The sequence below is a fragment of the Rhinoraja longicauda genome, chromosome 5 (genome assembly GCF_053455715.1).
Source record: "Rhinoraja longicauda isolate Sanriku21f chromosome 5, sRhiLon1.1, whole genome shotgun sequence".
Classification (NCBI taxonomy): domain Eukaryota; kingdom Metazoa; phylum Chordata; class Chondrichthyes; order Rajiformes; family Arhynchobatidae; genus Rhinoraja; species Rhinoraja longicauda.
The window spans coordinates 7,885,127-7,906,415 of NC_135957.1; the positions used below are offsets into that span (position 1 = coordinate 7,885,127).

The following is a 21,289-nucleotide window of genomic DNA, read 5'->3' on the forward strand; positions in this document are numbered from 1 at the left end:
CACACTTCACAAGATAGATGTCAATATGACCTTGTGGAGATAGCTCTGTGCTGGTGTTTAAAGGATTTAAGAGCAATATACAATATTTTCATGCTGGCTGCGAAGGTGGAAATTGAAAATTCAGAGCTCAATTTGTACTATAGGAGTAGATGCCAAGACTCAACAACACTTTGTGTTCAGTGTGGTAAGGTTGGCAATTGTGTGACCAAGGCTCTGTCCAATAAGAGAACACGCCTGCATGACAGGGTAAATCTGTTGATGAAATAGTATTTGAAAAAAATGTAAGGTTGACATTTTTCATTTGCTTTTCAAAAGAAATTCCTTTTTCTTTCAAACAATAGTGACCCCAAGCATATTTGAGACATATGAGAAATTTGAGGCAAATACAAAAATGTAAAAGGACGAGTTCAATAGACAGGAGCACGGCAGGTAGTGATGGAAGATGCTGCTGCAAGTTTCATTGTTTCGTTTCGGACATATGACAATAAAACACTCTTGACCTTTGAGACTGATGGATTAAGCTGTATTTATTTCAATACTAGACCAAGTGGACCCGTTGGGCCCAAACCTCTCCTGCATTGGTGCAGCACCCTCTCCTCCCCCTCCCCTCTCCCTCTCCCCCTCTCTCCCCCCCCCCCTCCATCCACCCCCCTTCCTCCACCTCCCCCTCCCTTCCCCATCCCCCCCACTCCATCCCCCTCAACCCACCCTCCCTCCCTCCATCGGAGATGGATTTAAACTTTAAAATGTGAATAACTTTTAAAATATAACATCGATTTCAATGAAACTTCTTCCATTAGCACCAAAGGGACGACGGTGAGTAAGGTGGGCCTAAAATTGTCGTGCTATCGTGTACCGTTTTTGCTGGAGTTCAGGAACAAACAAACAAACAAACAAACAAACAAGAGTTTTAGTACATAGAGATAATAAACAAGGTCACCCATTTGTGAAGCCACAGGAAATAGTTGAGGTGTTAAATAAAAAATTCTCATCTGTATTTACTGCAAAGAAAGACATGAATGCTAGGTAACTTTGAGAAATTAATAGTGATGTCTTAAAGAGAGTCCACTTTATAGAAGAGTACTGAATATCTTAAAACCCATTCAGGTAGATAAATCCCTGGATCCTGATCACTTGTATCCTACCATGTTGCCAGGGAAGAACCCATCTTGTAGGCATTTTACAAGTACCTTCTCTCAGGATACACCACCGACCTGACCTTTCTAGCATACCTGCATATTGAAATGGCCACAGTGGTTTGCAGCACCTTCTGCTTACTTATTTTCCTGGTGGCCACCCGTCTACTTTCTGCCTTTACCCTAGTCGTGACCACCTTATTATAATTCCTATCTATGACCTCCCCAGTCTCCTGGATAATCCTGAGGTTATCCAGCTGCTGCTCCAGTTCCCCAACATGGTCTGTAAGGCCATGCAGCTAGGCGCACCTTGCACAGGTGTAATCTTTCCCACATCCTGTAGGAGGAGCGTACCACTGCCCTAACTGGCATCTTTACTGCACTGGGCAGCGGAAGATTTACGATAGAAAGAAAAAATACAGGTTGTACCTTTCCCCACCATCACCCTCGACACCAGAGCCTCTCGAGCCATTGTTTTTTTCATGTGTTGTGGGGGTGGGCGAGGTAGGAGAGGATTGGAAGGTGCTGTTGAAGAAAGGAGTTGCTGCAATGCACTTTCCAGGATGTATTCACCACAGCCACTGCGCACCAGTGGTTTTGGGAGGGAAATGAAACATTACATAACGACATGAGAGGGAAAGCGAAAAGTTGTGCTGTTTTAGCTAGAAGATTGATGGGTGGAGTGGATACCTTGATGTAGGGGGTACTGGGCTAAATGTGCTGCTTGCTTGGCGGGATGCTGCGTAATTCTATGTAAATGTAAACATGAAATGAGGTTCACCTGGTGGGTTTTTGCTCCTCTTCTGCAGTATGATTGACACGCTGGTCAGCATCTAACCAGGAGGACACGGTGGTAGCGGCTGAATCAAACTCAGAAGGAGGCAGAGACAGAAGGATTGGCACATCGCAGACACTGCATTCAATCCTTGCCGTTTCCACTCAAAACCTCGGAGCAACCAGTTTGAATCAGACCTTCGTTTCTGCCTTGATCACATCAAACCATGGGCAGGGATCAGAATCAACCTTTTCCCCCAATCTCTCTTACACCAAACCATGGGGCAGAGATCAGAATCAACCCTCCACCCTCATCTCTTGTTCACCAAGCCATGAGGCCGAGTCAAAAATGGCCCCCTAACCCATACCCTAACACCAAGTGCTTTCAGCGTATTGTAAAAGCGTTGATTCTTCTATTCATCTATTGATTCACAGAAGCAGTCTTGCCCGTCAGACCCTTTGCTGAAGAAGATATCCACCCTGATCCCTTTCACTGAGGGAGATACCCATAGGGACCCCTTTCACTATGGGAAATATCGATTCAGACCCCTTTTACTCAGATATCTACGAGGTGTGAAAAACAAACTGCTGGAGGAACATAATGGGCCAGGCAGCATCTGTGGAGGGAAATGGGGAGTTGACATTTTGGGTCAGGACCATCCAAGCTGATTGAAAGAGTAGAGAAGTGATAGCTGGTATATATAGGTGAAGGGAGAGGAGAAAGAGCTGGCAAGAGATAGGTGGATCCGGATAAGGAAGAGTGAATTGGTGGATGTAGTCAAGTGAGAAGAGAAGGTTGGAGAAAACACAGAGGCTGGGACTGACTGGTGAAGATAACCGTGGGCTGCAGATGACAAATCTTGATGGGACCAAATGAGGGAGGTGGAGTGTGGCTAATGTGCAGATGGAGTCAGTGGGGTGTTATTGGGAATAAATATGTATAGGAAGATCTGGGTAGAGAGGGACTGAGATCAGACTACCTGAAATTAGCGAACTTGATGTTGCTTCCATATCCAATGGGGCCCCTTTCACTGAGGTATATATCCACTGGGATCCATTTCACCGAGGGAGATAATCACCCAAATCTCTTTCAGTGAGGGAGATATCCCTTCAGATTTAATAGGTCTGTTCTTTCCTCAAACTAGTTGGATTTACAATAATATTTTTACCATAACAGTACTTTGAAAGCATTCCACACTATACTGAACCTTTGATATTCACATTTAGATCATATTCAATTCTGTGGGGAACCAAGCATTTTAGTATTGATTTAGAAAGTAGAAGCTCATGCCTGTGAATGAACGTGGGGATATTTTAAATAATGTTTGATGCAATTTGGGTGTATACCTTTGGGCCCACACCACATCAACATCTTTAAGAGATTGTGTCTTAAGGAGCCTAGAGGGGTATGATTGAAATAATCATGTCTTTAATATTTCTTGTACAGCAAACTTGTAATATACTGTGACAATAAATATTACATAAAGGAGAAGTGTTTGGTGACTTAATGTGTGGTGACCCCCAAATTGTGTGTTTATCTCGTAATTTAATTGAAAATATAGATTAGGCAAGATTAAACTAACAGTTTGACTTCTATGACACTATCTTCAGTATTGTCAATTTTACTCCAAACACCTTCAGTTTCTGTAAAGATCTTCCCTTCATCATAAGTTCTGAAGGGGATTGTTTCCTAGTTACAATGTTCATCTCTAAGCTCACATCTTCAGAAAATCAAGCATGCAGCAGGACTTGGATAACATTCAGACTTGGATTGATAAGTGTCAAATAACTTTTGCAGTCCATTAGTGCCAACCAATGTTCATCCCCAACAAGAAAGAGTCCATCCATCTCCACTTAACAATTATGTAATTACTGTCCCAAGCTGCCACCACCAGCTTCCTGGGGACGACATTGACCAGAAATGCAACTGGATCATGTGCAAAAATACCGTCGATACAACAACTGATCCTACATTGGGTAATGTACGGAGAATGGCTCACCCACTGACTATCAAATATAGGCAAAGAAGGCTGGGACAAAAAAATGGGGACTGGAACAAGAAATGTCATTAAATCATTTAATGAGAAAATGTATGCAGTAGAAAGTCATTTGGGACATTGTGTGTGAATTGGTCCAAAAGGAACATGTTCTTATTTTCCAGCATTATGTCTATAGTCTTGAAGGTGTGTGCATTTGAACTGCATGCCCAAGTACATAGTAGATGTGATGATGTGCTAAATATACACTGGGAATCCCCACAGGCAGTAAGATTATTGACTAGGAAAACTCACTGGACAGACAATATTCACTGAAAATAATTTTAAGTCTCTGAATATCTACGAAGATTAACCAGTAGTATAGAAATGCCCACTGGGAATATCTATCGAAGCAAGGATTTGGCTTTGGAAAACAGAATATCCACAATGGCAGGATGTGCATGGGACAATGAAATACTAATGAAATCCATTAGGATATGCAAAATCAAACAGGACACGGAATTCCCACTGAGAAAACACAATTAAAAAAAAAAATAACTTTGAAAACTTATTAAAAGTACAAAAATAATTATCAACATTTAAAAACAATTAAAAATCAAAATGAATTAATTTAAAAACTGTAAATTATCAAATACTTATCTCACAGTTAGTCCTCTCCCTTTACATAAATCGAGCCACTGTTCCCATGTCAGGTCTAAGCCGAAAGAAGTTGGTCTCATAGATTCCCCAGAAAAGTGCCAGGAAGTCTGATATTTACACATTATGTACTAAGTACGGTTGGAAAAATGTCATAGCTGCATTGAAGAAGCCATTTGGTCCATTATGTACACACCAGCTCCTTATAGAGCAATGCAGTCAGTCCCATGTCTTCCATCTTTCTCCACCGTGTTGATAAATATTTCTAGCATTAAATATTTATCTAATTCTTGTTCAAAAGCTACAACTGAATCTGTATACACCTCACACTCAGTCAGTGCATTCAAGTGCATCTACATAATATCTCTAGCCACCCACGTGATCCTTGGTGCCTCTGCTAATGGGAACAAGTTCTCTCTATTAAAGCTATTCATGATCGTGTACATCACTATTAAGTTCACGTTAAGCTTCTTTGCTTCAAGGGGTACACCCCAGGTTCTCCAATTTAACCTACTGGCTGAACTCCTCATCCAAAAACTATATATTTTTTGCTCCCTCTCTAGTACCTTCACATCCTTCCAAACTTTAGATAATCAAAATTGAACTAAGTCAATTGAACTAGTTTGTCCAGTTGTGAACGAACTAGTATTTTATATTGTTCAACATAACCCATTTGCTTTTACACTTTGCTGTGTCTTTGAATACCAGGATCCCTCATACTTATTGCACTCTCAATGTGCCCATTAATGTCAAAGCTGATTGCAGCCAAATCCATTTGTCCCTGGAACTGTACCATTTAGTGTATATTACCTCTTCTCATTCTTTCTGATAAATTATCAGTTCACACGTCTTTGCTGTTGAATTTTATCTGCCTCTTATCTACCCATTCTGCCAATTTATCTGCATCTCTCACAATCCTTTGCTCTAAAGAAGGGTCTCTCCAGAGATGCTGCCTGTCCCGCTGAGTTTTTCCAAAATTTCGTGTTTACCCTTATCCCTCTAAGTTAGCGGTATCTGCCCAATGCAGGAAAATTAGCATTGTGTGGATTCCATTAACCTGCCATAAAGAAAGTTTCGAAATGGTATAACACTAACCGTTGGATTTTTTGGCATGTGAGCAGTTCTTATCTTTCTGTCAGTCACTGCCACCAGTGAGTCAGTCAGGCCAGTCAGAGTGAGGCCCAGTGCAACTTGGAGGAACAGCACCTCATATTTCGCTTGGGCAGCTTCCACCCCAGCAGCATGAATATTGACCTCCAAAATCAAGTAACCCTTGCTTTTCCTCTCCTTATCCCTCTCCTTTCTGTTCTCTGACCAGTCTGACTATCCCCGATTACATTGTATCTCTGTTTGCTTCATTGTTTGACAGCATTGGGCCTCCACTCGCTGGAGTTTAGAAGGTTGAGGGGGGACCCCATTGAAACTTACAGAAAGGCATAGTGTGGATGTGGAAAGGATGTTTCCGCTGGCGAGAGAGTCTATGACCAGAGGTCATGGCCTCAGAATTAAAGGGCGCTCTTTTCAAAAGGAGGTGAGGAGGAACTTCTTTAGTCAGAGGGTAGTTAATCTGGAACTCACCGCCACAGAGAGTTGTGGAGGCCAAGTCAGTGGATATTTTTATGGCAGAGATAGATTATGGCAAAGATAGATGTCAAGGATTGTGGGGAAATGCAGGAAAATGGGATTAGGGGGCAGAGATCAGTCATGATTGAATGACGGAGTGGACTCAATGGGCCGAATGGCCTAATTCTACTCCTATAACTTGTGAACGTGAACTTGTGTGAACTTGTCACCATCTCCCAGCAAACAATGACTTTCCTTGAGCTTTATCTCTTTTGATGTCTCGTTTTCACACCTTACCCTTCCTGATCTCTGTGTCTCTCCCTCTCCCCTTGACTCTCAGTCTGAAGAAACGGGTCTCGACTGGAAACGTCGCCCGTTACATCTCTCCAGAGATGCTGCCTGTCGCACTGGGTGGCTCCAGCCCTGGGTGTGAACCAGCACCTGCAGTTGCCGCGCACGCTGTCAGTGTCGGCCACGCTGCGCTCTGACCGTTGGTGCGCGGGCACGGGGCCGCCGCGCGCGCGCCCCGTTGCCTGGCGACGGCCTGACGCGGGCGCTGAAGGCCTTCGGGCGGCGGGGAGGGTCCCACGCTGGTTGGATCGGCCACTTCGGACGGGCGAGGGCTTAGCCTGGTCGGGGTCCGACTCGCCTCACCCGCAAGCAGTGGCCGCCCAGAGACGGGCGGTGGCCTCGCCTGTCCTGTGTCCAGGGTGGTAAAGGTGAGTGGGGCCGGTCCTCTCCGCCCGTCCGTCCGTCGACCGTCCCGGGAATGGGCGAGGCACTGAAGGAAAATGGCGACTGGTGTTGAGGGGGGCGGATTTACCGCCCGTTCCAACGCTCAGCGATCCCCCGCCTGATGGCACCCCGGTGGAGTGAATAGCCACCTGGTCTATCCATCCTTTCTTTTCTTAACTTTCGTACACCATGCCAAGAACTACAAGACATCCCATTGCAAGGAGGACATTGGGAGGTGCTGAAAGGGATGTGAAGGGTAATATGTTAATGTATATGGTTCTTCAATCAGTCATAAGTTTATTCATGGCGTATGCCTCTTTTTGCTCCAGGGGTAACAGTCTCAGCCCCCCCAGTCCTGCCAAAATCATTGTGAATCGTTTCTGCATCTTCTCGAGCTTATTTACATCTTTCCTACAGTGTGGCAACCAGAAATGCACATACCATTTTAAGTATGGTCTCACCAATGTCTTGTGTAGGATGAAGGCAAGTGTTCTAAAAGCCTTCTTAACCACTTGGTCAACGTGTAGATAGACGTTGTTAACCTATATTACTTCCTTTAGGACATGTACTTTGTACTCCTGTCTCTATCTATATTACAGCAGTCCCTAGGACCCTGCCATTTACTGTGCATGTTTGCAATTGTCTGAGTTGAATTCCATTTGCATTTCTTTTGCTCACCAAGAGTCAAGATTGTCTTATTGCCATATGTCCTGAAACAGAACAATGAAATTCTTACTTGCAACTACACAACACATATGTAAACATAGTACTCTGCAAACGCAATAATAAACAGCAAAAATAAGTTCAGTGTGTGTATATGTATAATATATATTCCTTTATTCGTCCCACACCGAGGAAATTTACAGGTATATTTATATGTATGTTTTTTTTAAATATTATTTTTATTGCTTTTTCAAATAGCATACAAAAACATTTAACATAACATAAAATAACATAACATAACAAGGCCCATCAACAGCAAGGTCACTTTTAGGCACCTAAAGGCACTTTAAATATAAAGGAAGTAAGGCACGTTTCTGCTATAGTACATGTTTACATATATATAAACTGCTCCCACCTTTAATAACCTAACCAGACAATAATCACAATGAAAATAAAGACAGTCAGCAGTTCACTACAAGGCCTCAGTAAAATCTTTCCCCTCCAGAAATTTCATAAACGAGCCCCAAATCTTTTCAAAAGTGTCGTATTTCCCCTTAACTATATGTAAGTTTCTCCAAAGCAAGACACTGCAGTTATCCATCAACCCAACTTTGCTTGTTTGGCCTATAAACTGATTTCCATGACAAAGCAATTTTATATTTAGCTTCAAGCAGACAAAATATAACCATCTTCTTATCTGTATTGTTAAGTTTACAGCTTGCTGGAAAACACCCGAAAATACAAATTTTAGGACAGAGTGGAAGCTTCTCTTTTGTGGCAATAGATAAAGTTGTTATTATCTCCTTCCAGTACTCTTGGATGGTTGGGCATTCCCAAAGGCAATGAAACAAGCTACCCTCATGTACACCACATTTGATACACAGATTAGGTGTATTAAGGTTAATGCGATGCAGTAAAAGGAGTAATATATAGTCTCATTATCCATTTGTACTGGAGTAATTTGAACCGCGTATTTATTGTTTGGACTTGAGATTGTAAACATATATCCTGCCATTCTTCTACAGTAATTTCTTCATCAAGATCTGAACACCACGCAAGCCTTTTATCTTCTGAAGATTCCTTTGCTGTAGCTATAACAATTTGGTAAAACCTTGAGATTTGGCCACCTGCCTCATGATGGTTTAAAGCCGCCTTTTCTAAAGAGTTTTGAGTTGGCAGACCTAGTGAGCTTTGTGTCTTTGTTATGAAGTTACTAATCTGGAGATACTTAAAAAAATGTTTTGAATCAAGTCCGAATTTTTGTTTTACTTCATTGAAACTTAAAAGTATATCATTATTATATAAATCTGAGATTTTACTGATACCCTTGTCCGCCCATATCTTAAAACCCAAGTCATTAGTGCCTGGCGTAAAGTTTCTATTTCCCCAGATTGGTGAAAATTGGGATAGAGGAGGATTTTCCCCCAGATAATTTAACACTTCATGCCACACTATCAGTGTGTTTTTTACGAAGGGATTTAAAGTGTATTTTTTTCAGTGTGGATATATTTGCTGAATATAGATAAAGATTTAAAGGAATTTTAGAAGTTGTGGCCTCCTCCATCCTTATCCAATGTAGGGGTGACTCAAGCTCAAACCAAAAAGAGGCTGCACTCAGCTGGGCTGCCCAATAGTATCCCTGGAGGTTAGGGAGTTTTAACCCACCTCTGTCATACGGTAAGTATAACAGGGTTAAGCGAAGCCTTGAACGTCTACTGTTCCAAATATAGTTACGAAAAATCTTTTTCATTCTAGTAAAACAATTTAAATGGGGAGCCAGCGGGATGGTCTGAAAGAGGTAAAGGAACTTAGGAAGGATGTTCATTTTGAGAACATTAATACGTCCAATCATGGATAATGGTAAGGATTTCCATCTGTTAATAGATTCTACCACTGAGTCAACCACCGGATTATAGTTAGTGGGCACAATGGATTCTATTGTTGGAGTGATTTTTACTCTAAGATATGTAAAACTTTCCAAAACATTTCTAAAAGGAGTATGTAGCGGAGGGGTTAGTCTTTCAGAACTTTTAAGAAATAGGATCGTAGATTTAGATGTATTAACTTTATAACCTGAAAAACTTCCATATGTTTCAATTAAATCTTGTAAACTGGGTATAGATTGTTTCAGATCTGTTAAAAAAAGTACAATGTCATCCGCATACATTCCTATTTTATTCTCAATATCATTCATTTTAATACCAGCTATCCCGCTGTTGCTTCTAATTCCAATAGCTAAAGGCTCAATGACCAGAACAAAAAATAGAGGTGACTGGGGGCACTCTTGCCGTGTGCCTCTGAAGAGAGAAAACTGTTCTGATACCATATAATTGGTCATTACTGAAGCCCTTGAATCATAATATAAGATTTTGATCCAATTGAGGAAGTAACTGCCAATTCCAAAACGATTAAGCACTTCAAATAGGTATTCATGTTTGACTCTATCAAAGGCTTTTACAGCATCAAGTCCTACCACAGCTGCATCTGGTGCCTCTTTGCATGTATAATATTCAACACTCTACGTATATCATGGAACCCTGTCTTCCTTTAATCAAACCAGTTTGATCTAGAACAACAGTAGATGACAGGTGTTTCTCAAGCCTCCGTGCAAGAACTTTTGCTATTATTTTCACATCGGAGTTAATCAAAGAGATAGGGCGAAAGGATTCACACTTTGTGGAGGGCTTTTCAATACAATACAATACAATATATCTTTATTGTCAGTGTACAGGGGTACAACGAGATTGGGAATGCGCCTCCCATATGATGTAATAAATTAATTAGCTAGTCAGTATTAATTTAAGCAACCCAATGAAACAAATTAGAACAGTTTTAAAACAGAATAAAGTGCAAGTAGATCTGTGCCGGTTCACTGTGCGATGTGACCATCCGGCTCAGCAGGACCGGTTCATAGCAGCTATGGCCCTGGTGATGAAGCTGTTTCTGAGTCTGGAGGTACGGGCGTAGAAGGCCTTGTATCGTCTGCCCGATGGTAGAAGTTCGAACAGACTGTTGCAGGGGTGTGAAGAGTCTTTGTGGATGCTGGTGGCTTTTCTGAGGCATCGTGTGTTGTAGATGCCCTCCAAGGCTGGTAGCTGTGTTCTGATAGTCCTCTGACATCTATGGACTACCCGCTGAAGAGCTTTCCTCTCTGCCTCCGTGCAGCTGAGATATCACACAGGGATGCCATGTGTTAGGATGCTCTTTATGGTGCAGCGGTAGAAGGTCGTCAGCAGCTGTTGGGGTAGACCAGACTTTTTCAGTGTTCTTAGGTAGAACAGTCATTGCTGTGCCTTCTTGACCAGCGCAGCAGTGTTATTGGACCATGTTAGGTCCTCCGAAATGTGAGTGCCCAGAAACTTGAAGCTGGACACTCTCTCCACACTGTCCCCGTTGATAAAGATCGGGACGTATTCCCCGTTGTGTTCCTGGCTTTACCATTAAAGTTATAGTGCATTCCGTAGTGAAGGTGGCAGCTCACCCTTTCCAACCGATTCTTCAAACATGTCTAATAATGGGATGAGTAGTTTGTCCTTAAACTTTTTATAAATATCAATAGGTATACTGTCTGGCCCTGATGCCTTTCCTCCTTTCATACTGACAATGGCCTCCGACAATTCTGATAGTACAACTGGAGTATTAAGCTCATCTTTAGCTCCTTCCAGAACAGGTATCTCTAACTGGTCTAGGAAGTTGTGGAGGGTCTGTGAGATGGCTGGACCATCTGATGTACAGAGTTTTGAGTAGTATGATTGAAAAATATTGTTAATTTCTTGTGGATTTATTATTGTTGACCCTTCCTCAGATTCAATTTCCAAAATTGATCTTTCATTTTGCAATGATTTTATACGCCAGGCCAATAGCTTCCCTGCCTTCTCTCCTTGATCATAAAATGTCTGTTTCAGTTTCATTAGGCTGGATGCTGCTTTATTTGTGGAAAATTCGTTGTACTGTGCTCTGAGAATTGCCAATTTCTCCAGTGCCATAGTGAGTCATATCATATACATACAGCCAGAAACAGGCCTTCTCGGCCCACCAAGTCCGTGCCGCCCAGTGATCCCCGTACATTAACACTATCCTACACCCACTAGGGACAATTTTTACATTTACCCAGCCAATTAACCTACATACCTGTACGTCTTTGGAGTGTGGGAGGAAACTGAAGATCTCGGAGAAAACCCACGCAGGGTATTTCGCCTGGGTAGCTTGCAGCCCAGTGGTATGAACATTGACTTCTCCAACTTTAGATAATTCCTCTGTCCCTCTCTTCAGGATTCAGGATATCTTTATTTGTCATCCAAAAAACAAGTTTTTTGGACGGGATTTCGTCACCCACAGTCCAACAATAAGAGCAATGAAATAAGCAAATTACACAACCCCAACCAACACAAAATAAAGAAATATCCATCACAGTGAGTCTCCTCCAGTCACCTCCTCACTGTGTTGGAAGGCCAGAATGTCATTTCTCTTCCCCTGCCGTCTTCTCCCGCGGTCAGGCTGTTGTAGTTGCCACGTTCCAGGCCGCGCCGTAAGATGAAAGGTCCGCAGCGGGCCGACCTCAGCCCCGCGATCCAGGGCGGGTGAAGACGCTGCTGCTGCCGCTGCTGCTGCATGTCGGGGCAGTAGGGGCTCCAGACATTGAAGCCCCCGCCGAGCAGAAAAAAATCCCGCCGGCCTATTTCAGGCCGCGCCGGACGGTGAAATATCCGCGGCGGGCCGACCCAAGCCCCGCGATCCGGGGCGGGCGAACACGATGCCGCTGCTACTGCTGGAGCTCCCGATGTCGGCATCCACGCGGCCCGAGCCAAAGGCGAGTCGCAGCCGCTCCCGCAGCCTCCGAAGACGGCCGGCTCCGCTGATGGTGAGTCCGGTCCGCGGGCTCTGCGAACCAGAGCCCTGGAGGCCGCCAGCTCCAGGAGTTTGGCCGATGGTAGGCCGCAGCAGGAACGGAGACCTGACCCAGAAAACAAAGGTCGGGTCTCCATTCGGAAGGGACAAATTTACAATTTTACAGTTCCCCCACACACACATTGTACACAACCACAAAAAAACATGACATCACATCTACAATTAAGACAAAAAAAACAACAAAAACACAAAGACAAACGGACCGCAGGTAAGCCACAGCTGCTAGGGCAGCGCCGCCATTTTGGGCTCAGTTTCCCCTCCCCCTTCCCAGATCTTCCACTGTCTTCCTGTCTCCACCTATATCCTTCCTTAGTCCCGCCCCCATGACATCAATCTGAAGAAGGGTCTCGACCCGAAACGTCGCCCATTCCTTCTCTCCTGAGATGCAGCCTGACCTGCTGAGTTACTCCAGCATTTTGTGAATAAATACCGCCAATTTCTGTCTGGTCTCTTTTATATCGTAAATATTAATTTCTATCTCAAGTTCTTTAATATCTTTTTCTAACTATCAATTTCAGATGTTGTTTATTTGAACTGCTACTTGTATAACTGATCATTTGCCCTCGAATATAGGCTTTAAATGCCTCCCATCTAGTTGATGCTGAAGTTTGAGTTGTATAAGTATCAATATTTTTTCCAACAAATTTGAGGAATTTTTTATCGTGTAACCATCGTGGGCTTAATCGCCACACAGCAAGGCCTCTACTAGCAGTCCTAACGGTGTAATTAACTAGTAGTAAAGCATGATCTGAAATGACAATACTTTTATACACTGAATCGTTCATACAGGTTATCATTGGTTTAGAAATGAGGAAATAATCTATGCGTGAATAGGAATTATGAGTAGCAGAGTGACATGAATATTCCCGCCTTGAAGGATTTTTATATCTCCAAATATCACAAAGATTCAACTCACACAAAAACTGTTGTATTATTTTCCGACATTGCATATGAGAAGTATCCACGCCTGAGGATTTATCCAATTTTGGATTAACAGTTAAAGTCTCCTGCTATACAGATGAAAACATGTAATGTTGATAAAGTAAGAAAAAGATTATTATAAAAATTTGTATCGTCGCTATTAGGGCCATATACACTCACTAAATTTATTTCTTGATTTAGTAATGAGCCCTGGATGATTACAAATCTGCCTGTTGGATCCTGTATGGTTTTATGAATCCATAGTGGAACAGATTTGTGCACAAGTATTGCAACTCCTCTTGCGTAAGAGGAATATGAAGTGGATATGTCTTGACCTGGCCATCTCCTTCTTAAAGGGATGAATTCACCAGAAAGTAAATGAGTTTCTTGAATGAAAGCTAGCTTTGTTTGTAGGTGCTTCAGCCTAGACATTACTTGCTTTAATTTCACTATCTTCCTAATACCTCAAACGTTCCATGAAATCATATTTATTTTAGTATCACCACTCATGATACAATCAGTAAACTACTTTATTTGCAGCCGTCCTTTTAACCGTGCCTTGTGGTAATATAAGGAGTGTGCCTTTAAAACAAAAGAACAAACAGAACAAGTAATAACAAAACAAAAACATCTCCCCAAATGAGACATTGAAAAATCCCTGTGTAGCTGAATGCGCACATTCCTCCCTCCCACCCATTCTGCAGGACCTCGATTAGACTGTAGTCTGATCCTCCAAGAGGAGCAGTTTAACAACTGACACTCTCAAAACAAAAAGAAATATAATCGGACTTGTTCCGACGAATTGTATATTAATACGGAAGAAAAATGAATGTAACAAAGACCTTAATACACTCGACTAGTTATCCGTTGGTTTACATTACTCTCTGAATCAAGTTGTGTAAAGCTCACGAAACATGTATTAATAACCGTGACCCTCTGTCGATACTTAAGTTATCACAGACTCATTGTTAAATTATTTCGGTAGTTATTCCTACCATTACATAATAATTTACCACAAAGACCAAAAGCTCTGCTGCTCGCCGCTCTTCAGGTGACCGACGACCCGGGCCTTGCGTCATGATGGCTGGGGCGATCCTGTATCTTTCGGATGAAATCCTCAACCAGAGCTGGGGAACTGAAGTAGTACCAGCAGTGGTTGTGTAGAATCCGCATTTTCGCCGGAAACAAAAGTCCAAACTCCATATTCAAATGGCGCAGTTCTTGTTTCACTCCGTAAAATAGTTTCCGCTGTCTTTGAACATCAGCCGATAAATCCGGGAAGAACATAATGCGGCTGTCTCCAAAAGTGACTGCATTTTTCAGGCGTGCTGCTTTCATCACTCGGTCTCTGTCTCGGTGCATCAGGAATTTCACGAGGAGAATCCTTGGCTGTGTCCCACCGGACCCATCCTGGATCTGTAGGCTTGCTCGATGGTCACTTGTGGTCCTACATCCGTATAAAGAGCCTTAGGTAGCCACTCCATTAAGAATGTAAGTGCATCTCCTTTCTCCGACCCCTCGGGTAACCCAATCAGTTTCAGGTTTGAACGGCGTTGGCGGTTCTCCATCTCTTCCACCTTTAAGGTTAGCTTCTGGACTTTCTTCCGTGTGGCACCGGCCTCCGTTGCTAGCGATGTAATCTGGTCCTCCGCCGTGTTGATGCGGGTCCCTGCCATTGTGAGTCTTTCGGAAAAAGCTCCTATAGCTTCTTTAATCTCTCTGTTAGAGGAAACTACTTCTTGTAACTGTGTGGAAAAGTCATTTCTCAGCGCTTGTATGGCTGACAAAATCAGACTCTCGTCATGGCTAGTCTCTTCTTGAGCTAGCATTTCTTTAGGGGCCATTGGGTCCTCTGCGTGTCCCTCCTGTAGCATTTCAGCATCTGTCTTTTTCTGGTCTTTAGCTCGGCTTTTCGCTCGATTTTTCTACATCATAAGAACTATGAATGTCTTAATAAATGTTTAGGTCATAAATAATTTAGTCTATACGCCGAAATATAAAAAAATATTTTGAATTGGCCGGATCCTTGGCCCACACGACTGATCAGTTGAACGTCATAACTGGAAGTCCATGTATGTATATTTATACGGGTATATTTATATGTATGTGTGTATATGCATAAACAAACAATAACAAGGTAAGGACAAAAACAATGCCCCCCAAGTCTATGTAGTTTAGAGCTTAGCTTAATACTTTAATTGCCAGATGGTTACTGGGAAGAAGCTACTCCTGAACCTGAACGTTACAGTTTTCAGGTTCCTATACCCATTGACAGGAGTGAAACGAGAGTGGCCAGTGTGATGTGGGTCCCTGATGATGCTGGCTGCTTTATTGAGGCAACAATGTCTGTAGATTGAAGATAGGCACAAACTGCTGGAATAACTCAGCGGGACAGGCAGCATCTATGGAGAGAAGGAATAGGTGACGTTTCAGGTTGAAACTCGAAAGGTCACCCATTCCTTCTCTCCACAGATGCTGCCTGTCCTGCTGAGTTACTTCAGCAGTCTGTGACTATCTTCGGTGTAAACCAGCATCCGCAATTCCTTCCTACACACTTCTGTAGATCAGACTGGTATCTGTAAAATGGACCAGCAACTTATCAGTTATAGCTCTGCCTATTGGACTAACCAAGTTTTTCTATCTCTGATTGAACCATACCCCCAAATGTGCATCTGCTCTGTGTCCCCTTGCCAATTTATTTTAAAGACTCTCAAAAAGAAAGAGCAAGCCTCCCAGCAAAGATATTGGACCATTCACATTGAGAAGAGTGAATTATAAGAGAGAATTCAGCTGACATCAGTGGTGGGTAAAATGCCAGAGTCCACTGTGAAAGATGCAGGGGGAAGCTCGGGAACCACCGAGCTCGGCACCGGAGAGTCGAGGAGGAGAGAGCTGCTGGCGATGACGGATGCAAGGAACGGGTCGGTAGGAGAGGGACTGGGGTATTGCCTCCAGTGCCTGGCTGAGCCACTCGAGAGTGACGGAGGATGCCCTTCAGCAGCCAAGGGCCTATCTGGATCAGGAGCCACTCCAGTACATTGATCAGGTGAACAGGACTTTGGCCTTTTTGTACATGGCTCCAAAATATGGCGACTTGTGCATATGTAATCTATGCAAAAAGAATTTCACTGCGGTGCACACGTGACAATAAAGCACCATTAATAGCGTAATAGTTGGAGAGGAGTATCTGGATCGGAAAAGGTCAGCGTGGAATTGTACAAGGGAAATGATGCTTGACAAATACTGGAATATTTGGAAGCCACAACTTGCACAATAAATGAGGTGAATTGTACTTTCAGAAGCCTTTTAATAAGATCCCATGTAAAATATTACTGTGCAAAATTAGAGCACATGAGATTGGGTGTGAGGCGCCGATATGGATAGATAACTGGTTGGCCAATGTCTTTTTCCAAATGGGCGGCAGTGACTAGTGCTGTATGAGATCAGTGCAGGGATTGCAGCTATTCATGATGTACCTTAATGATTTAGATGAGGGAATTGGATGTAATATCTCCAAGTCTGCATATGACAAAGCTGGATGGGAGGGTGAGCTCTTAGGAGGATACAGAGAGGCTGGAGTGTGATTTGGACAAGTTGAGGGATAGGCAGATACTTGGCAGATGTAGTTATAATGTAGGTGATCTCCCTTATTGGCAGTAACAGGATGGTAGATCATGATTTGTATAGTGTAGGAAGGAACTGCAGATGCTGGTTTAAACTGAAGATAGACACAAAATGCTGGAGTAACTCAGTGGGACAGGCAACATCTCTGGAGAGAAGGAATGGGTGACGTTTTGGGTCAAACCTTCACACTGAAGAAGGGTCTCGACCTGAAACATCACCCATTCCTTCTCTCCAGAGATGCTGCCTGTCCCACTGAGTTACTCCAGCATTTTGTGTGTCTCAATGATTTGTATCATGATGTATTGGAAAAGGGGGAGGTGCGGAGAGACCTGTGCGTCCTTGTGCACCAGTCGCTGAAGGTAAGCAAACAGTTGCAGAAGGTGGTTAAGGTGAGAAATTATATGCTAGCCTTCATAGTGAGAGGATTTGAGTGCAGGAGCAGGGCTGTCTTGCTGCAATTGTAGACCACACCTTGAGTGTTGTGGGCAGTTTTGATCTTCTTATCTGAGGAAGGATGTTCTTGCTGCAAGAGAGTTCAGTGATTCCTGGGATGGTAGGATTGCCATATGAAGAGAGATTGGGGCAATCTACATGGATTTTAGAAGATTTTCTCGATGAACGCTCCAACATTCTAACAGGACTGGGTACATTAGATGCAAGAAGGATGCTCCTAATGATGGGGACATCCAGGATAAGGGGTAGGTTCTGTGGGACTTATTTCTTTACTCACAGAGATGGTTAGCCTGTGGAGCTCTCTGCTAAAGAAAGCAGCAGCATCATCAAATATATTAAAGAAGCAGTTAGAAATTGTTCTTGGTGCTGCAGAGGTCAATGGCTATGGGTAAAAAGCCTGAATTTAGATGAAGAGTATGATCAAATTGAATGGTGGAGGAGAACAGAACCAACTCCTGCTCCTGTTTTCAATGTTTTAGATCACTTTTCTGCTGCACCCCACTCTAGTCTTCTGCGGTGTGCAAAATGTGCTTTTCAAAATTGTTTATGATAGCTTCTTTCTGTTGTGATAATTTGGCATTGATTGCATTTGAATTATTTTAAAATTACAGACTGGTATTTGTAACTTCCAAAATACTGAGCTGCTGTTAAAATCAGACTGACAGTGTATTTGTTGTATTGACCTAAATACATTACATTTTCTCACAGTCGCTATTTCTCTGCCTTATTTCTTCCAGCTGGATAGTTGGTCTTGCTGCTTTAGTCTGTGTGTCAATTTGTGATAATAATATATTCTCTTGCCCAATGGGAACCTTTCACTCATACACAATACTATTGCATCCTACTCTGTGAGAAATTGTTTGTTCAAAGAGAAATCTGAACTACCTTGTTCATGGTATATTTTTAATATGCCTTATTCCACTGCCTTGACTAACATTTAACGCAATTCACTTTTGTTATTGAAGTTTAAATACTGTATCCTGATGCAGAAAATTGTTTTTGTTAATACCTTATTACATATGAAATGAATTGGCTTTACAGCCCCTTCAGTTTGTTCCACATCATAATTTAAATTTGTGGCGTAACTGTCACTTCCCGCACTATCTGGCCTTGCCTATATGTTGTTCTCAATTTCTTGCATGCAGGCAAAGACAGCAGCTTCATTATCCAAGGAGCTGTGAATATGTAAACGGTACAGTCTTCAGTTCTGTCATGGTGGAAGGAAGGTCATGATGAACAGTTGAAGATGGCTGGACTGCTGGAGTATAGCACTGAGATCTTTAACCTCCAATAACCATATCCATCTTTGTCTGCATTTGATACTCCCCAGTCAGTGAGAGGTTTCCTCCTAATTCCCATTGACATCAGTCTTCATAGAATTGTAGAAACGTGCAGTACAAAAGCACACCTTGTTCATGTCAGCCATGATGCTAACCACACTGATCCTGTTTGCCTGGGTGAGGCCTTCATTCCTCTACTCCTTAGCCACAAACAAATTGCTGGATCAAGTAGCACATGCTTGGGGATAAAGGAATTAGCAATGTTTCAGATCAGAACCCTGCATCAGGACTGAGAGCTGAGAAGGAAAATAGCCAGTGTAAAGAGAAGAGGGAGAGTGCTGAGTGAGAGTGATTGGTGGAATAAGGAGGGATGAGGGATGATGTGCAGATTGAGATGATAGAGGAGGGGGAGGGGTTGGGAGTAGCTGGAGGCAGACAATAAAAAGTCAGTGCCAGGTGGTGGAGAGGAGGGTGAAGATGGAGACAATTTGGAGGGTGATGTGCTAATAGAAATGATAGCAGTACTGAAATCTAATTAAGGAAAGTGATAATGAGAACCATTAGGGGAGAGGTGGAGGGCAGATGGAACTAAAACCAGATGGGTGGGGGAGGGTGGTAGGTATAGTGGCTAAAATGTGTGGGGTGTATGTTGGTGGGACCAGGACGGGGAGAGGGACACAAAGATGAGTGATGGGCCAATGTGGGAGGACAAAAGGTGGATCAGAATGAGAGGGGTGGAAAGGGTTAACTAAAGTTAGAAAATTCAATGTTCATATCATTGGGTTGCAGACTATCGATGGGGAAAATGAGGCATTTCTTTCGTTTGCATTGCCCCTTACTCTGGCAGTGGAGAAGGCCAAGGATGGACGGAATTGGTGGACATGGGAAGGGTAGTTAAAATATGATGTGCAACCAGAGGCTTGGGATGGTCATTACGGACAGCTCTGTAAATCGATGACCAAGTCTCACTGATGTAGAGGAGGCCACATGGAACACCGAATGTCATGGATGAGGTGGAAGGAGGTGCATGTGAATCTTTGCTTCACTTGGAAAGGTTGTGTCAAAGGATGATAAGCGAGGAGGTTTAAGAATAAGTGTTATACCTCTTGTGAAGACACAAAATGCGAGAGTACTTTGTAAGAAAGTCCTGACACGAAAATGTCACCTATCCTTGTTCTCCAGAGATGCTGCCTGATCTGCCGAGGTGCTTCTGCATTTTGTGTCTTTCCTTGGTAAAACCAGTATCTGCAATTCCTTGTTTCTACATTTTGAATACACCTCTTGTGATTGCAATGTGCCAGAGCGGTTGGTGAGTTTAGGTATAGATTTAACTCTCCATTACTGTCATAACTATGCAGCATAGAAACTGGCCCTTTGGCCCATCTTGTCCATGCCAACCAATTAGGCATCGCCAGATCAGTCTGAAGAAGGGTCTCGACCCGAAACGTCGCCCATTCCTTCTCTCCTGAGATGCTGCCTGACTTGCTGAGTTACTCCAGCATTTTGTGAATAAATACCTTCGATTTGTACCAGCATCTGCAGTTATTTTCTTACACGCATATTGGGTTAGTCACATTTGCCTGCATTTGGCCTGTAGCCTTCTAAATCTTTACTATCCATATATTTGTCCAAATACCTTTTAGTAGTTGTAATTGTACCACTTTTATAACTTTCTCTGGCAGCTCATTCCAGATGCAGACCACCCTCTGTGTGGAAAAGCCTGTCTTAAATCTCTCCCCTTTCACCTTAATCCAAAGCCCTCTAAGCCTGGGAAAAAACTGTGAATGTCCATTTTACACATTAGGGACAATTTACCAAAGCCAATTAACCTACAAACCTGTACTTCGTTGGAATGTGGGAGGAAACCTGAGCACCAATGTGGTCACAGACAGAACGTACAAAGTCCGTACAGATAACACCCAGAGTCAGATCAAACCTGGGTCTCTGGCGCTGTGAGGAAGCCACTCTACCACTGCGCCACTGTGTCATCCAGTGACCTCTTCAAAATTTCAGATTTGTGAGACACAATCTCCCCTCATATAGAAGACCAAATCATTTGTCTCTACCAAAAAGAACAAGGAGTTTTTAAGAAAGCCCAGCCATTCAATCACTAAAATTCCCTCCATTCATTACCCTGGTACTGAGACAATTTTAAATTTGGTTTGGCACTTTTCCTTGGAACCCGTGAGCGTATATTTTTGTGATCAATCTACCAAGTGAGAGCTTGTCAACTTACTAAAACGGATGCATACTATATCAATGTAACACCTTCATTGAGTCGTTCAAAAATTCAGTTAATCAGACACAACCTTAAATCTCTGCTGACTTGACATAATTAATCTGTGCTTTTCCAAATGCTGATTTACATCCCCTCTCAAAATCTTTTCCAACAATTTACTGACAAAGTCACAGGCTTGATTGGTCTATGTTTAAGTTCTACCTCTAGTTAAGTTCTACCCATTTCTCCTTTTTAAGTGATACTACATAAGCAATCTCAGTCCCCTAGGATTGTACCTTAAGCCCAGGAACATTGGAAGATTAGCGTTAGGGTCGGAAGTTTACTTCTGATTTATAAAACTGTTGCACCTGTTCTATTCAA

The 21,289-nt window shown here is 42.8% G+C and overlaps 2 protein-coding genes across 3 annotated transcripts in view; both read left to right on the forward strand.

The window, feature by feature from the left end:
• Positions 1–3,396, forward strand: part of cnih3 (cornichon family AMPA receptor auxiliary protein 3) — a 35,344-nt gene extending 31,948 nt beyond the window's left edge. For both annotated transcript variants that reach the window (XM_078398869.1, XM_078398870.1), the window contains exon 6: positions 1,946–3,396. In XM_078398869.1, the coding sequence (XP_078254995.1) occupies positions 1,946–1,973 (28 nt within the window). In that variant the 3' untranslated portion in view covers positions 1,974–3,396. The remainder of the gene's footprint in view (positions 1–1,945) is intronic.
• Positions 3,397–6,451: 3,055 nt separating this feature from the next.
• LOC144593835 (dynein axonemal heavy chain 6-like) overlaps positions 6,452–21,289 on the forward strand; it is a 317,525-nt gene continuing 302,687 nt past the window's right edge. The window contains exon 1 of the mRNA XM_078399952.1: positions 6,452–6,825. The gene's annotated coding sequence lies outside the window, so the exon portion shown is untranslated. The remainder of the gene's footprint in view (positions 6,826–21,289) is intronic.